At 58.2% G+C, this 15,307-nt stretch overlaps 6 protein-coding genes across 6 annotated transcripts; 5 read left to right on the top strand and 1 right to left on the bottom strand.

Moving 5' to 3' along the window:
• Positions 1-1,624: 1,624 nt before the first annotated feature.
• BKCO1_15000155 (uncharacterized protein) lies at positions 1,625-3,463 on the top strand (the record flags this gene model as incomplete). Its single annotated transcript, XM_020271256.1, has 2 exons — positions 1,625-3,187; positions 3,248-3,463. 2 exons carry the CDS (start codon positions 1,625-1,627, stop codon positions 3,461-3,463), a joined length of 1,779 nt encoding a protein of 592 aa, XP_020132059.1.
• Positions 3,464-3,933: 470 nt separating this feature from the next.
• BKCO1_15000156 (bis(5-nucleosyl)-tetraphosphatase) lies at positions 3,934-5,451 on the top strand (the record flags this gene model as incomplete). The annotated part of the gene is made up of 3 exons (XM_020271257.1): positions 3,934-4,194; positions 4,312-4,762; positions 4,988-5,451. 3 exons carry the CDS (start codon positions 3,934-3,936, stop codon positions 5,449-5,451), a joined length of 1,176 nt encoding a protein of 391 aa, XP_020132060.1.
• Positions 5,452-6,555: 1,104 nt separating this feature from the next.
• On the bottom strand, positions 6,556-8,325 carry BKCO1_15000157 (glycoprotease family protein; the record flags this gene model as incomplete). The annotated part of the gene is made up of 2 exons (XM_020271258.1): positions 6,556-6,757; positions 7,040-8,325. The coding sequence occupies 2 exons, from the start codon at positions 8,323-8,325 to the stop codon at positions 6,556-6,558; spliced, it is 1,488 nt and encodes a 495-aa protein (XP_020132061.1).
• A 337-nt stretch (positions 8,326-8,662) lies between these two features.
• On the top strand, positions 8,663-11,437 carry BKCO1_15000158 (lipid particle protein; the record flags this gene model as incomplete). The annotated part of the gene is made up of 1 exon (XM_020271259.1): positions 8,663-11,437. One exon carries the CDS (start codon positions 8,663-8,665, stop codon positions 11,435-11,437), a length of 2,775 nt encoding a protein of 924 aa, XP_020132033.1.
• A 1,002-nt stretch (positions 11,438-12,439) lies between these two features.
• BKCO1_15000159 (uncharacterized protein) lies at positions 12,440-13,495 on the top strand (the record flags this gene model as incomplete). Its single annotated transcript, XM_020271260.1, has 6 exons — positions 12,440-12,465; positions 12,532-12,723; positions 12,780-13,069; positions 13,183-13,212; positions 13,278-13,349; positions 13,413-13,495. The coding sequence occupies 6 exons, from the start codon at positions 12,440-12,442 to the stop codon at positions 13,493-13,495; spliced, it is 693 nt and encodes a 230-aa protein (XP_020132034.1).
• A 452-nt stretch (positions 13,496-13,947) lies between these two features.
• On the top strand, positions 13,948-14,894 carry BKCO1_15000160 (carboxymuconolactone decarboxylase; the record flags this gene model as incomplete). The annotated part of the gene is made up of 3 exons (XM_020271262.1): positions 13,948-14,247; positions 14,312-14,629; positions 14,718-14,894. 3 exons carry the CDS (start codon positions 13,948-13,950, stop codon positions 14,892-14,894), a joined length of 795 nt encoding a protein of 264 aa, XP_020131953.1.
• Between the last annotated feature and the right edge of the window lie 413 nt (positions 14,895-15,307).

The following is a 15,307-nucleotide window of genomic DNA, read 5'->3' on the forward strand; positions in this document are numbered from 1 at the left end:
GAAGCACTGCACTTTCTGGCAAGTGATCATCGTCTACTCAGACCCAGCACGGAACTGCTCCCTCGTATCTCAGGCCTGCGCCGGCAAGTTCCTGTCCAATTTCTCTAGAACTTTCCAGTTGCTGATTGATGAAAGAGTTGCAAACACGATCCTTGAACTTGGACTGAACTGCACGGGTGGTGAGAGGCCATCGTTGTCGCACACAATTGCGGGGCCCAGCTTGCTCGCTGGCTAGGTCGGGCTGCAGTGCCCCGTGGCACCGGGCCGCCGCTGGGTTGGGGCCGCGTTCATATTCGCAGGGGCGGGCAGTAGCCTGCTCAGCTCTGATTTTGTATGGACAGCCGCACTCTCTGACAGGCCGCACGGCTTCTGCGCAGGCCAGGACCCTGGCAACATATCCAGTGTATGCAGGCAACCAGAAATTCGATGGTTTACACTGGAGCAGAGGAGGTCGTTTCAGTCTGTAGCGTATGGAGGTAGCGTACTCGAGTATCACCTGGAGTCTTCGTTCTGAAGTCGCCCCACTTCCATTTGCGAACCTACTATGGCCATATACCCTGCTCTTTAATGTATTCCTAGAAGCGCTCTGGTACCGTGCCGACGGCCGTTCGTAACCAATGTGGGTGGGTTACTGCTTTGCGGGTCGTTTCCGCGTACCCAACTGCAGAAGGGTGGTCTCGCGATGCACAGACACCACTCAGATCTCAGTGTGCGCATGAAGGGGAAGGATTTTCCCGCGCTGCGGCAAACGGCGACATTTCCTAGACTGATGTCCAGCAGGACTAATTTCAGCGTTGGCGGAATGTCTTAAGTGGGGAGCTTCTTCCCCGTGGAGTGCAAGAATGTGAACAGCACTGCTCCTCGGTGGCTGATCATCAACGCAACAAGTCCTTTGGGTGGCAATTTGTCCCTCTTTTACTGTTCCGCTCTTAAAATCTTTACAGTGTTCCGGGTATCCACTTTGAGATTGCTGGCAATTCCGTTGTCATCTGCAATCGCCGCTGGTTTGTTTGCTCTTGTTGATGTCCTGCGCGAGATCTCTACACCGCTGCTGCCACCACGAGCGTGATCGGGCTTCCGTCATCATCTGGCTCGGTGCTGATTAGATTCGATAAGGTACGAGTCGAAGACGGCTTCCCCGATTAGCTGTTGTCCTGACAATTATGCCAGCGCGCTTCCGTTTCCCGAGATTGGCGTTGCTGTGCTTGCAGTCCATCTGGTGTGGGACTAAGCCAACACATCCATTCTGAAGGACCTGCCGTGCAGTCTCTGGCTCAGCTAAGCCGTTTACTGGAGCTTGGGTTTCTGGTGTCAAAAGCAGAGCGCTCCGCGGCATAAGAAGTCCGACGTCTTGGAAAAGCGTGAAGCTTCCTCAACCAGCCCTACGGTACATCTTTAGCGAGGCGGTCAGCAAGTCCCCGTTGACCGTCACTTCCAACACCATCCACGATAGGACTTGTTTCACATGCACTGTCCCTAGAGCGCCTCGCCGGAACACGTCAATGCAACAAAGAAGCTGCATCGCTCGCAAGGAATCGTCGTCTTAGTCCTGTAGAGCTTTGGCGGTGAAGTGTGGATCCGGAGTCCTCTTCCAAATCAGGAAACCATTTTGACAGACATCGGGATGCTGCAAATCCAGCAGCAGCCGCAGCCGCAAGCTCGGGTTTGGAACTCTGGTGGGCCAGTAACAAACATGAAGGCCACCAGTGGCCAACAATGGCTCACAGGTCTGCCGCCGCAATTTATATCCCCCACAAAACAACGGTTTGTCTCGCAGCATCTTCACTCGCAACTGAACCAACGCCTCTTGCACCAACGCCTTTTCGAGACACAGCTCGCCATGAACAGCCCTGATTGGAGCGTATGTCCGTCGTCACCGCTTTCCCGTTGCGCTGATCCCAACGGCATCCAGGAGATTTTCAAGTTCGAAGATGAGCATCCATTGGAGGATGCCGGTGGGCTTACCGCTCCTGATAACAATGGTCTGCTTCCGCCGGGAGGGCAGCAAAACACTTGGACCGATTTACCATCTCAGATGCCATCGCAGCTCTCTGATCAGACTTCGAGCTCGCTGCAGTCGAGCGACGGCACGCACAATATCGCAGGTGCCTGGCCACTCCCTCTGACCGAGCACAGCTCCGTAGATACTTTTCAGTCATCGACCACTTCATCGCCTGGGCCTGGCCATATCAAGCAAGACTCATGCCCAGGGGCCAACATACCCTCCACAATGTCATCATCCTACTCCTCAGCTGGAGCAACGCTCTTTGGTGGCCAAACACGTGATATCACTCCTTGCAGCAAGGCTTGGATGGACTCGTCGTTGGCCGCGCAACGAAGCTTCGATGGCTCTTCCTGGGGGACACTGAACCAGATGGATCAGTATCCGAATATCCCAGCGCAGTCGTACGTCTCCTCACAGCCTGATTTCTCGACGAGATGGCACGGTCTTCCGTTTCTGGTCTCAGCAACAGATCAATCAGCTACATCCGCCTTAGAGCCGCAACTATCCAAACAGACGCAAGCTAAGAGAGCCTCGTTCCAAGGCGGCCCATGGGACGAGGCCGATCCAGCATGGCCTGAATGGGCGACACTTGACCTCAGCTGCTCGAGCGACAGCGACATGTCGTCCTTGGTCTCGCCCAGGAGCCAGTGCGGCGCGCAAGCCCAGTTCTGTGTCTGGGACGTCAACGCCAACAGCGCGAACTCCTGCGGCGTCATTTCCACGCCGGGCCTGACCCACGCGCAAAGCTCGCCCGCCGGCGACTCGGCCGAGCTGTCACGCAGCCTCCATCCGGGAGAGCAGCAGACGCAGCAGACGCCCACCAACGACCCGAGCAGTGCGACCTACTCGCAACGCATCCTGCGTCCCCGCGCGCAGAGCAAGGCCGACCAACACCTCGTCGCCTTTTCGCCTGCAGCAACGACGAGCGGCCACCACGCGGAGTGGCCGACGCCGGCGTCTCCGCAGCGCAGGGACGACAGCGACGGGTACAGCCGGGCCACGGCCAAGAGGGCGCGGCAGGACGATCTGCTGGTGCAGTGGAAGAAGGCAGGCATGTCGTATCGGCAGATCAGGGAGAAAGGCGGGTTCAGCGAGGCCGAGTCGACGCTCAGGGGCCGCTACCGGACGCTGACCAAGAGACGGGAAGAGCGGGTGCGCAGGCCGCTGTGGACGCAGATGGACGTAGGTAATCCCAGAAGACTCATTTTGCGCGGACAGATGGCTGACGGACGGCTCGCACAGATTCGGCTGCTCCGAGAGGGCACGCACATGCTCGTGGCGGCGGCGCTGTACCCGGGGATGGACGTGGAGGAGGTCGAGGTCGACGAGGCGGACGTGGACGCAAACAAGGTGCCATGGAAGAAGGTGGCAGACTACATCTGGCAGAACGGCGGGTCGTACCACTTTGGCAACGCGACGTGCAAGAAGCGCTGGCTGAAGATCCAGGGGATGCTGTGAGCTGGCGGGTTTGGCGGCGCACGGCTGTATTCAGGTGTCGTCTCGCGCCGCGCGGGGTCATCCGTGGTGTTTCCGGGGGCGCGGGCGGGTGGGCGCGGCGCGAATGGGCGGCGGCTCTCCTTGAGGTCGGCGCATCGCGTGCTGTTCTTTTCTGTGTTTTTCCAGCGCAATCGGCGGGGCGTCATGCGGGCGCTCGGCATTGTATCACGCCGTGGGGTGCGTCCGGCAGCCTGGGGCGGCGCTGACCTGCAGCGCGGGCGTGTGTGCGAGCCGGAGGGCGCGTCTCGCGTCTTCGGCTCACAGGACAGCAAACCACCGTAGGGTCCTGCTCGCAATTCAATTTTTTTTTTTATCACGACCAGGGAGGAGGGGTTGGCCTGGTGGCGCACCCGTCACGGGCCGGCCCGGGCGCGCTTCGTCATAGTCCGGATACAACAACCTCCTCAAAACCCACATGCTGCCCACTTTGGATGCCTCCTACGACTCGCGTCTTCGCTCATTGGTCTTGCCCAGCCCGCCGCAGTGCCAGAGCCGGCGGCCGTACGCCTCACTTTCGTCCGCTGCGCGCCCTCGCCGGCCTCATCATCCGCCCGGCCTCCACCATGCGCTTCCAACTCGAGCAGCCCCTCCCTGCCCTCGTCGACGCCAAATTCACCGCGGCCGCGGAGAAGCAGAGCCTGACCTTCTCCGCCACCGACGTCTGCGTGATCCGCACCACCTCAGGAGTACCGGTGCGTAAGTAGAGCCGCCCAAACAGCAAGCAATCCATCTCCAACGCCTCCGCCCAAGCCACAAAGCCATGCCAGAAGAGCACCACTCCCTAACACCGCCTGTCGTGCACGCCGCAGTTCCAACTCCGCTACTGCCCCGCCCTGGCGAAGAAGCCCGCCGCGCCGCCTGCCGACGATGAGCCCCCCAAGCCGCGATTCGACCCGTTCGAGGCCCCGCCAGACGACCTGCTGGTGGCCGCCGTGCCCGACCCCGCCGAGCCGTCGCACATCCTCGTGCTGAACAAGTACCCCGTCATCCGCGACCACCTGATCATCGCGACCAAGGAGGACAAGCCGCAGACCCAGCTGCTGGAGCAAGACGACCTCGACACCACCTATACCGCGCTGGCCGAGTGGGAGCGCGCCAAGAAGGGGCCGCTGTTCGCCTTCTTCAACTCGGGCGAGCATAGCGGCGCCAGCCAGCCGCACCGCCACCTGCAGTTCCTGCCCGTCGACAACATGCGCAGCCCTCCCGACACCGACGGCTGGGACCTGCTGGTCGACCGCATCCTAAAATCTCCGCATTCTGGTCCGTGAACAACCATTCCACCACCACCATAGCACCCACACCACCAACATCACCGCCACGACCCACTCACCATTCCCCAACAACACACCAACAAATCCCCTCCACCACAACCCGCAGCTCCCCACCAACCACAACCCTTGCACCGAGAGAAAAGAGCATGTACGAAGGAAGGCGCACGAGCAACGGGTAAAGACTGCTCCAACTAACACCTTCCTCACCCAACAGTCTCCACCGGCTTCATCTCCGACACGTCCATCCCGTTCGCGCACTTCGCGTCGCGCATCCCGCCCAATGCGTCCGGGCCGGAGCTGCTCACCATCTACACGGCGCTGCACAGCACCGCCGTCGAGTTCGTCCGCAAGTACATCGCCTCGCACCCGCAAACGCCGCTGGCCCTGCACGCGACGGCCGACGGCGCGTCGTCGATAAGCTACAACATGGCCCTCACCACCGAGGCCATGGTCATCGCGCCGCGCCGGCGCGGCGGCGACGCCCTGCGCACCGAGGACGGCGCCGAGCTGGGCGGCGACGGCGGCGACGTCGTCGAGCTCAACGGCACCGTGCTGGCCGGCACCCTGATGGTCAAGGACCAGGCGCAGTGGGAGTTGCTGCAGAGCGAGCCGAGGGCGCTGACGGAGCTGTTGGAGGCCACTGGCATACCGTGGGGCGATAAGGGAAGCTCGTTGTAGAGGGGATATCGAAAGGGGGAGAATTTTATACGTGAGTGAGGGTGAGGGAGCGGGGGAGGAGGAAAGGCTATTTTATTCTCAACAAATGAAAGGCAATTCTTTCTTCGAAGGCGGGTGGGAAACGTTAGGAAAGGAGCGGCATTTTTCTTTGGGAACTTAGGGTTTTTTTTGGGACGACTATTTAGTTGTGGGAGGGGCCGGGGGTCACAAGGGTGTTTTAGAAAGAGAGTGCAGGCTGGAAGTAGGGTCTGTAGCCAAAAGAGAAAAAACATGCCCTCCTTTGCATTTTCATGCATTTCAATCCTTTTGGGCGGCTGTTGGAAAGATCAATCAGCGGGGGCATCCGTCTTATCCGAATGCCGAAGAGTTTGTTCCTGTCAGTTTCATGCAAGCGTTCTTTTCACGAAGTTCATCTGGATTCCTTTCCACGATGACTTCGACGCTCAGTACGTGGTTAGAAAAGGAGTTCTTCGAAAAGACTGAGAGAGTGGTGATGTAAGATTTTTGACGTTGGCGCTCCATCCAGCCAAATGCATGAAATGCTCGGGTACCCTGCACTTTGCCTTGAAGCCGCCAACTACCACAAGAAAAGAAAAACTCGTCAGTGTCGCACCTACCACGTCGCGCCGACTTCGATTTTGTCTTCAGTAGACCCTTGAGGGAGGGGCACTGACATCAGAAGACTTGGGAACAATCGGAAGATCCCTAGTCGTCCAAACACACGGATATCAAGACATCACCCTACCTCAGTCGCCCTCGCCCTCTTCAACGCCCCGTACTGATAACAGTGTCAATGACACTACCCTCTCCCCTCCGTCTTCGCCTCCGGGTTTTCATTAAAGTTCCCAACAAAAAAAAGCAATCAAGATGCTGCAAACCTATCAAGAAGCGAGGGCCATCAAGCAATCCTCGCTTATTATAGGCAATTAATATGTGCAACGCCCGCGCACTTCCACTCACCTCCGCGCCACCTCCTTTATCTCGACAACACGCAAACCCACCATGGGGGTCGATGAACGAAGCACGATGCAGAAATGCTGATTTCGCTTGATAGGGAAGGGAAGATAAGAAATGAACAGGGGAATTCCTTTTTCTTTAATCGTCTCAACTTCCGTTCGGAGGTGTCAGCAGCTCCTCCAAACTCCACTTGCGCAAGGCGCGGCAGGTGAGCGGGGTGGTGTGGCCTGCGCGGAACATCTCGACGCCGGCCCAGGCGATCATGGCAGCGTTGTCGGTGCAGAGCTCGGGTGGCGGGTAGATGAGTTTGACATCCGGGAAGCCGCGGGCTGCGAGAAAGTTGCTCATGCTGGGGTGAAGTGAGTGTTAGCTTTACCGGGAAGCTCAAGGTGCTTAACGAACGATGAGGCCTGAGAAGAGATGATAGTTTGATGGGTTGCCATGTTCGTGACCTACCACCCTCAATGAATTACCTATGCTCATCCGCTATTGCCGTTGATGATATGGAGAAGGTCTTCGCGTACGAAAATAGCTACTCGATCGTCGCAGCATCGACACATCGCATGCAGATTAGGGGTGATAGGATCAACCCTGATATGCAGATAAGGGGGAAAGAGGGGGAGGGACTCACACATGTCGCAAATATCGATTTGACGCCACACCACCGCTGACGACAACCGGCATGATCTTTGCCAGCTGCGGATCCCGCAACGCGACGGCCTGAAGAGCGAGCAAAATGCGGCTCCCCAAATGCTCAAACGCCACCCTCATGACGTCTTGCGCCATGACCCTCCTCTCCTCCTCGTCGACATCCTCAGGCTCTCGCCGGGTCTTGCTCAGCTTGCCGGTCTGCCGATCCCATTGGAAAGACATGACTCTCTCCACTGCGGTGAGGAGGCCAGTGAAGCTCATGTCCATGGACATGGATCGCAAGCCGTAGGGCGAGTTGGCGAGCGGCGGGCTGAATGCCCATCCCCATTCACTAGGCCGCCTGGCGAGCTCTTCACCCCTGTTCTTCGGGGCGATGTAGGCGTAGTCCTCGACAGCGTTTCCGTCGGGAAAGGCGAAGCCCTCGAGCAGGCGGCCATACATGGTGTCGCCCGACTTCTCGAGGAGCAGCGGCGGCACAATGAACCGCGCGACCTTGTCCAGACAGTCGCCGATGGCGCTGTCGGTCGTCGAGCCGAGCACGCGGTGCTTGGTCAACGACTCGGAGCTAATGACCAGCGTGTGGCCGCCCGAGATCAGAACGGACAGGAAGGGCAACTCGGGCTCGGTAGGAGGCGCCCCTACCGTCGGTGATGAGCTGAATGGGCTGTTGAGGGAGGCTTTGTGCGACAGGTTTTGCCTGTCCTTCTCGTTGCGCTCTTGGCCCAGGGCAGACACGAGCCTCGGGGTCAGGGCGTGGGCGTGCATGTGGTGCACGCCGACGAGGGGGATGTTCCAAGCAACAGCCAGACCCTTGGCCGTGTCCAGGCCCGTGAAGAGATTGGCGCGCATGCCTGGCCCCCGGGTAACGGAAATGAAGTCTGGGCGTTGGCGGTACTCGAGCTCGTGCGTGGCGGCCGCCTTCTGCACAACTGGCGGCGAGCGGTCGTCGTCCTCTGAAAAGCATGACTGCTGCGGGAGATGCTTGATGGCCCTCTGCACGAGCGCTGCCAGGTTTTCCTGATGAGACTCGAGTGAGACAATTGGATGCACGCCTTTGTGCTCCAGGTTGTCCGCCGTGACTTTTTCGTGGAAGAGCAAGACGGCGTCATGAGAGGGGCGCCATCTTCGCGGGCAGCCGTCCCTGGTCTCCAGCACCGCAACGGACGTGTCGTCGCACGAGGTCTCGATAGCAAGCGTGAGCAGGCCCCGCTGTTGCTGGGCCAGTCGGCGGCGGGCGGCGCGCAGGCGGAAGCCCGCTCTTAGCATGTCTCGCGGTAGCCTCGTCAGCTCAAGGGCGTGTGAGGGCGAGGCAATGGGGGTGCATAACTTTGCGGAGAAGCGTGGCTGATTTGTGGCGGGGCCCACCGGGACTGCGTGAGGATTCGACTCACGGACTCACGGACTCACGGACTCGCTGCTCGGGCCGGGGCGTCGCGCGCAAGCCCGGTAACGTCACTGCGGTCTAAGGCCTCTGTCCCAACACAATCTCGCCGCATATCACTCTCGCCTGCAGAGCACGGGACAAGGGAGGCGATTCTGCACAACATAGCCCTCCATCCCTCCCCGCGACCGCGCAATGTGAGCCGCCCCCCACCAACACGCCATGGCCGACCTGAGCAAGTCCACCGACGGCCCTTCGCCGCTGTCTCCCGACGGCTTCGACTACACCCAACTCCCCGACTACGACACCGACTTCGTCAATGAAGATGACTTCGCCCGCTTTCAGCAAGCTCTGTCAGCCCCCGAGCCATCTCCCTCCTCCGACAACCTCCTCGACCCGCAAACACCCAGACGCTCTACCTTCATCACCGCCCTCAACGACTGGCGGCCCGTGCACCAGCGCGTTCGGAAGAAGAAGAAGCGACGCCAGCCCCGTCGCGGCGTCGACGAGACCCGCGAGGGGTTCGTGTACAGCCTGCTAAAATGGCCGCTGCTGTGCACCGTCTTCGGCTGGCTTTTCGTTCTCGGCGTCATGTATCTCGTCACGCGCGTGTACATCGGCCTGTACGAACAGTGGATAACGTGGCGGGGTACGCGCCAGAGGCTGCGGAAAAAGCTGAACAGCACGGAGAACTACGAGGACTGGGTCGCGGCCGCAAAAGAGCTGGACGATCATCTGGGCAACGAGAAGTGGAAGCAGACGGATGAATACGCTTACTACGATGCGAAGACTATCCGAAGGGTCAGGGATACGTTGAGCAAGCTGCGCGCTCAGGTTGAGCAGGGGAGCTCGACCGGGAAGGCAGAGGGCTCTAGCGAGCAAGCCATCAACCAACTTCGCGGGCTCTTGGAGGCTTGCGTCAAAAGCAATTTCGTCGGCTTCGAGAACCCCCACCTTTACAGCGAATCTTATTACGGCACGAAGCACCTGGTCCAGGACTGCGTCGACGAAATCGAGAAATCGCTCGAGGTGCTTTCCAACACCAGCAGACTTTCTTCCGAGGACAAGCGGACTATGTTCAAACATCTTTCCACAAATTTTGGGCGAACGGCACTCTGCCTCTCCGGGGGAGCCACTTTCGCATACTACCATTTCGGTGTGGCTAAAGCTTTGCTGGATGCCGGTCTGCTGCCAAACGTGATTACGGGCACATCTGGTGGCGCGCTTGTTGCTGGGCTTCTGGGTACGCGGACAGATGATGAGCTGAAGAAGATGCTGATACCTGCGCTTGCGAACAAGATCACCGCATGCCATGACGACATGACTACTTGGTTCAAGAGATGGTATAAAACGGGTGCGCGGTTTGACAGTGTGGACTGGGCCCGCCGATGCGCTTGGTTCACTCGCGGCAGCCTCACGTTCCGTGAGGCATACGATCGTACAGGCCGCATCCTAAACGTCTCTTGCGTTCCATCAGACCCTCACTCTCCAACTATCCTGGCAAACTACCTCACATCCCCCGACTGTGTTATCTGGTCTGCGGTCCTCGCATCTGCTGCGGTCCCCGGTATTCTCAACCCCGTAGTTCTGATGAAGAAGAACCCTGACGGCACGCTCGAGCCCTACAGCTTTGGCCACAAGTGGAAGGATGGCAGCTTGCGCACTGATATCCCGCTCAAAGCTCTGAACCTTCATTTCAATGTTCGCTTCAGCATCGTCAGTCAGGTCAACCCGCATGTAAACCTTTTCTTCTTCAGTTCGCGCGGTTCCGTTGGACGGCCTGTCACGCATCGTCGTGGACGCGGTTGGAGAGGCGGCTACCTCGGTTCTGCTATCGAGCAATATCTCAAACTTGATCTTACCAAATGGCTCAAAGTTTTGCGGCATCTTGAACTGCTACCGCGTCCTCTTGGCCAGGACTGGAGTGCCATCTGGCTCCAACGCTTCAGTGGAACCATCACCATCTGGCCCAAGTCTATCCCAAGCGACTTCTACTACATCCTCACAGATCCGACACCTCAGCGCCTCGCTCGCATGATTCACGTCGGCCAGCAATCCGCCTTCCCCATGTTGAAATTCATCGCCAACCGCATGAAAATCGAGCGCCTGGTCGAGCAGGGCCGACACTCCGCGCGCCCCACCCAACCCGGCCTCCCATCCATCCTCTCCGAAGAGGACCTGAAGGGCCTCCTTCGCGAGGCGCAACGCAACGGCGGCAGCATTGCTCCGCCGCCTATCCTCTCCGCACCGCCATCCGACAGCGACTCTTCTTCCAGCCAAGACTCGACGCCCGAACGCAAGAAAAAGAGACCCGCGCCGCTCCTCGGCGCGAGCATCGACTCCGCCCTTGACGACGCCAAGTCTCCGAGAGACACGGGCAGCAAGGATCATCCGGCCGGCGGCGGCGGTGCACCCAGCCCATCCATCTCCAAACGCCTCTCGGGCTGGTGGTCTTCATTCCAGCACAAGGCGCCCGACACACCGCGCGCTGCCGCCTTGGAGCGCAGCGCGCGCCTGCGCGGCCCGTACGCCACCATCGCCGGCCACGGTCAGCGGCCCGGCAGCATGTTCGAGCTGCGGCCGCCGCGCGAGTTCGTCGAAGACGAGATCTACCGCCATCCGCCGAGCCCGCAGCATCAAAGGGACCAGTACGCGCATCTCAGGGACGACGCTGCGGCTTTCGCGCGGAGGGGCAGCGGGGCGCGCGAGATCTTCAGGCAGAGCAGGGTGTTCATCGACGATTCGGAAGATGATGATGAAAGCGCTAGTGCAAAGGGTCGTGCAGGCGAGTGGGCTCCGGACGGGCTGGAGGAGCCGGATATGGCGAGGGAGGATGATGCGGTGCAGATGTTTTTGGGAACGGATGATGAGGGGGCGGAAGGGAATGCTGGTAGCAACAGTGAAGATGCGGACGAGAGCAGTGAAGGGGAGGGGTACGGGTCGTTGAGGAAGAGGACAACTGCGAGGAGGGAGAGTGGGGGGACTTTCATCGGTTGATTGCCATGTCATATCATACGGCGGGTTCTGTTTTACATGTAGTTTACCTGGGTTCTTGAGCCACCGTTCTTTCTGGGAAATTGGTGCGGAAGAGCCGCGTTTTGCTTTCCTCCAGCTTTTGGTTTTGCGGAGACGGCGGCAATGTTCTGATAGTGTTCGAATTTCGCGTAGAAGGTTTCATACCGTTTCACTGTCTTTTCTTGGTACTGAAGACAAAAAGAAATATGTTCGCGAGGTTGGTAGTCTGAGAGTTGGAGGGGTTTGGCTTTGGACCGGGTGTAGTTATGGGGATATGCCTTTAATCAAAGGGGAATACTATAAGTGTAAAGGAATCAGAGTAAATAAGTTCATTCAGAAAGGGCATAGGGTTTGCGGTAGAAGTCGCCGTTCCTAATTGGCAGTGGTCAAAGTATTGTCTTAACTTGAAAAGAGTGATTACAAGCCGGAGAAAGCTTTAGCGGTATCCAATAGAGCATTTAGGTCTTAATTCTCTGGTAAGAATCTCCAACAAAGGGTGCCTATGAATTTTTACTCGTCATACTGCATTCGCAATAGTCCGTGGTGTGAGCTAGTTGGGTATATGTGTACTTATCCCAACATCAAAGCCTATCGTGGACAAGGAAGCTGTCCGTTTACCGTTGCCCACGGGCATTTTTACTTGTAACGTGTTTGGAACGCTTGCCCTAAGTTTTACTCGGAGCGCTTTACTGCTTAGTTGTTTGTAGTTTGTTCTACTCATATCACTTGCTCCTCCACGCCTTTTATTCAAATCGATTAAACTAAATTAAAGCTTTACGTCTTCTTCGAAAGTTCTACGTTGCTTATAGCCTGGCTCATGCTTTCGAAATCATCGGGTAGGAAAAGATACTATGTTAATATAGGCTTAATGAATTGCCAGCTATAAAATCAATGACAGCTTATGTTATTGCATCAACGTTACAGGCATTAAAAGGTAGTTAAAATATTAGATAATTTTAACAGTCAGACGCAAGAAGGATACCGATGAAGCTGAATGGGATTCCAGTTCTGTAAGCTCAAAGATACTTGAGACTATATAATCAGCAACAGATGGCATAGAGTGAATGCATTGGAAGCGAGAAGGTTGTGGAGGAGCTGGGGAGGAAGAAGGTCGGGGATAAGCCGAGGATTAACCAGCAATGGGGTGTGACGCAGGAGCTTTGGCGTGGCTGCCAACACCGTGTGCATGCGCTCTCCGCAAAACAGTCGCCAGCCAACCCATCGATCAACGCCGCTCTCTGGCTCGAGATGAGCGCCCCCAACGATCGGTATGGTCCTTTCCGCAGCTCCCGGCATGTAAGTTTTCGCTAACGCGCCACTATAGGTGGCGGCGCCAATCGCCCCAGCGCAACCAGCGTCCGCACCAGGCGCATTCACGCGACCGCTCCATCGGGAGTAGTGGCCACAACACCCCGACCCCCAAGCAGGACGCCGACCGCTCGAGCTACGCCGGCAACGTTTGGGGTCAAAAGGGTCGAGGAGACGCCCAGAAGCAGGCACAGGCAAACAGGCAGTCCGCTCCGCCCGCTGCCGCGCAGCAGGGCTATCAGGAGCAGGCGCATAGGCCCGTGAATGGCTTTAACTCGAAGGAGACCAAGGATGCCCTGAGGAAGTGTGCGTATCCCCGGGAAGCACGCCTACATGGCACTACGACAGTCCTTCTGCTGCTCCCAATGAGCCACCCCTAAATCCTACATGGCAGTCTTGCTCATTCTCGGTCACAATAGGGTATCAGGATGCCAATGCTGTGGGCTCTGGTGAGTACATGGACCTCGGAAGGACGCAATTGGAGGAGTCGAGCTGACGCGCTGGGTTCTTGTAGGTGGAAAGTCTCCCCTCTATAAGCCCCAAGGCGATGTTGCAACCCGCAGTGCGGGTCCGTGGGGTAGCAAGCGTACGTGACCACCCGAGCCGAAGTCGTCGAATTGTCGGCTGACGACAACAACAACGACAACAGCGAACACAATGGCGAACGGGCAGGATTTCTGGGTGCAGCTGCGAAAGCAGATGTCGGCGCTGGAGTCTGGAAAGCCGACCTGAGAACGACATACGACTGTACAGCTGCTTAGCATAGCGGGCGTTTGGATCATAGCGGAAGGAGCACGGCGTTGGCATGGGTGCCGCATTTCTCAGTCCCGCATTTGGTTTATTGGGTGTGCACGAGATGACGAGCACATTATCCAGGCACTTGTCTCTCCCAGCCATGTTTGCTGCTGAGGCTCACCGCCGTCCAGATACCCGATCACACCGGGCTGGCGTCTCCCCCTGTATGTAGCGCAATGACACTATAAGACAACAGCTGCATTGCCCGACAAGACGTTGCTGAACAGCACAAAGTCAGAGCTTAAGCATCGGAGAAAAAGGTTCGTTGCCCGCACAGTTTAACCGCCGCCATCAAACCGTCGTGGTGGGGCCGACGTCATGGGCGGGCGGCACGCGTGTCAGTTGAATCCTTAGGCGCGCGTCGCCATCTCCACAACGCACGCGACAAAATGATGAGCCCCGTCGGTCTGCAGCCCGTTCTGACGCCAGCATTACTTCATTCGTTGCGCACCCATCCCCAGCTGCCCAAGCACGTGTGGTACTATGTGGCTGGTGTGACCCTGTCCGCTCTAAACAGGCCCGATGAAGTCCCTGCACTCCTCACTTACGCGCTCGAAAATGGAGCCGATGCCTGCGCCCCAGCCGCTAAAGGCGTCTCGGAGAGTAGCCAGAGGGCGGACCAGCTCTACGTCGCGAGGCGGATGAGGGAGGGGCTGCTCAAGTCCGCTGCTATCGTCGGCGTGCCGAAGGTATGAGCGAAGGTATCGTCCCTCACCGTGCGCCACGGATGGCGTAGCTCTAACGCATTGCCAGGTCATCAATGCGATCCTAGCTCTCAAAAAGGTGACGCCGGAATACTTGCTCGACCACTCAGACACGCCGTCTCCCTCTGGACGGGCGACAGAGATCTACGGCACGCCCACAGCCACCGTTTTGGCGCGCGGTCAGACTTTTTTCGAGCGCCTGTACGGCAAGATCTCGAGACGTGTGATGGGCCAAATGGACCGTTCTGGCACGGAGGACCTTGGACTGACCGCACGATTGATGTATGGTTACATTCTCAGCAACGAGAAGGTGCTGGATGCGAAGGAGACCAGCTTTGTGGCCATCGCCGGCCTAATCCCACAGGATGTGCGTACCTATAGTGAGATCTCATCTCGGCGGTTGGGCAAATCATGGCCCCACAGTTTGAATCAGATACTGACATCTTCCTGGCTAGGTCAACCCGCAGTTGAAAGGGCATCTTAGGGGAGCTCTCAACCACGGGGCCACCGCTGACGAAATCAGGGCGGTGCGAGAAATCGTGATCAGCATCTGCGAGGCGGCAGGGATGAGGACGCTCGGTGGTGATGCAGTCGGCGGGTGGGGTTGGCGTGAACAGATCGCGGACGTGTAGCTGGACGAGAAGCCTCATTCCTTTTGCGGAGCCTTCGCAATCACATCCCAGTTCGGCAAGATGGGGGGGTGATCCTGCGCACGTTGTTCCCATCGCAATTGAAGTTCTGCGCCCGCACACGCTTTGGAGCCTGATCGCCATCGGCACCGCGAGCACGTTGTCCATCTCATCCCCAGGCGGGCGGCATTGTCGTCGTTTGGCGAGCGCGCTCCCGATCCTCTCACAACACAGGACTGACCCGATCCGCCAGCTCTCCTATTGCCTCCGTGCGCAGAGGTCACACAGCTTACGGCCACGAGTCGACGTCGTGTGCCTGGTGCCTGGGGTCGAGGACTGATGCGGCCGGCGGTGATGCACCATGTCATCAAGCGCTCGCGCCCCTAGCTCTCCGATTGGCACGCATTGGACATTGT

Source organism: Diplodia corticola (genome assembly GCF_001883845.1).
Source record: "Diplodia corticola strain CBS 112549 chromosome Unknown scaffold15, whole genome shotgun sequence".
In the NCBI taxonomy this organism is placed as follows: Eukaryota; Fungi; Ascomycota; class Dothideomycetes; order Botryosphaeriales; family Botryosphaeriaceae; genus Diplodia; species Diplodia corticola.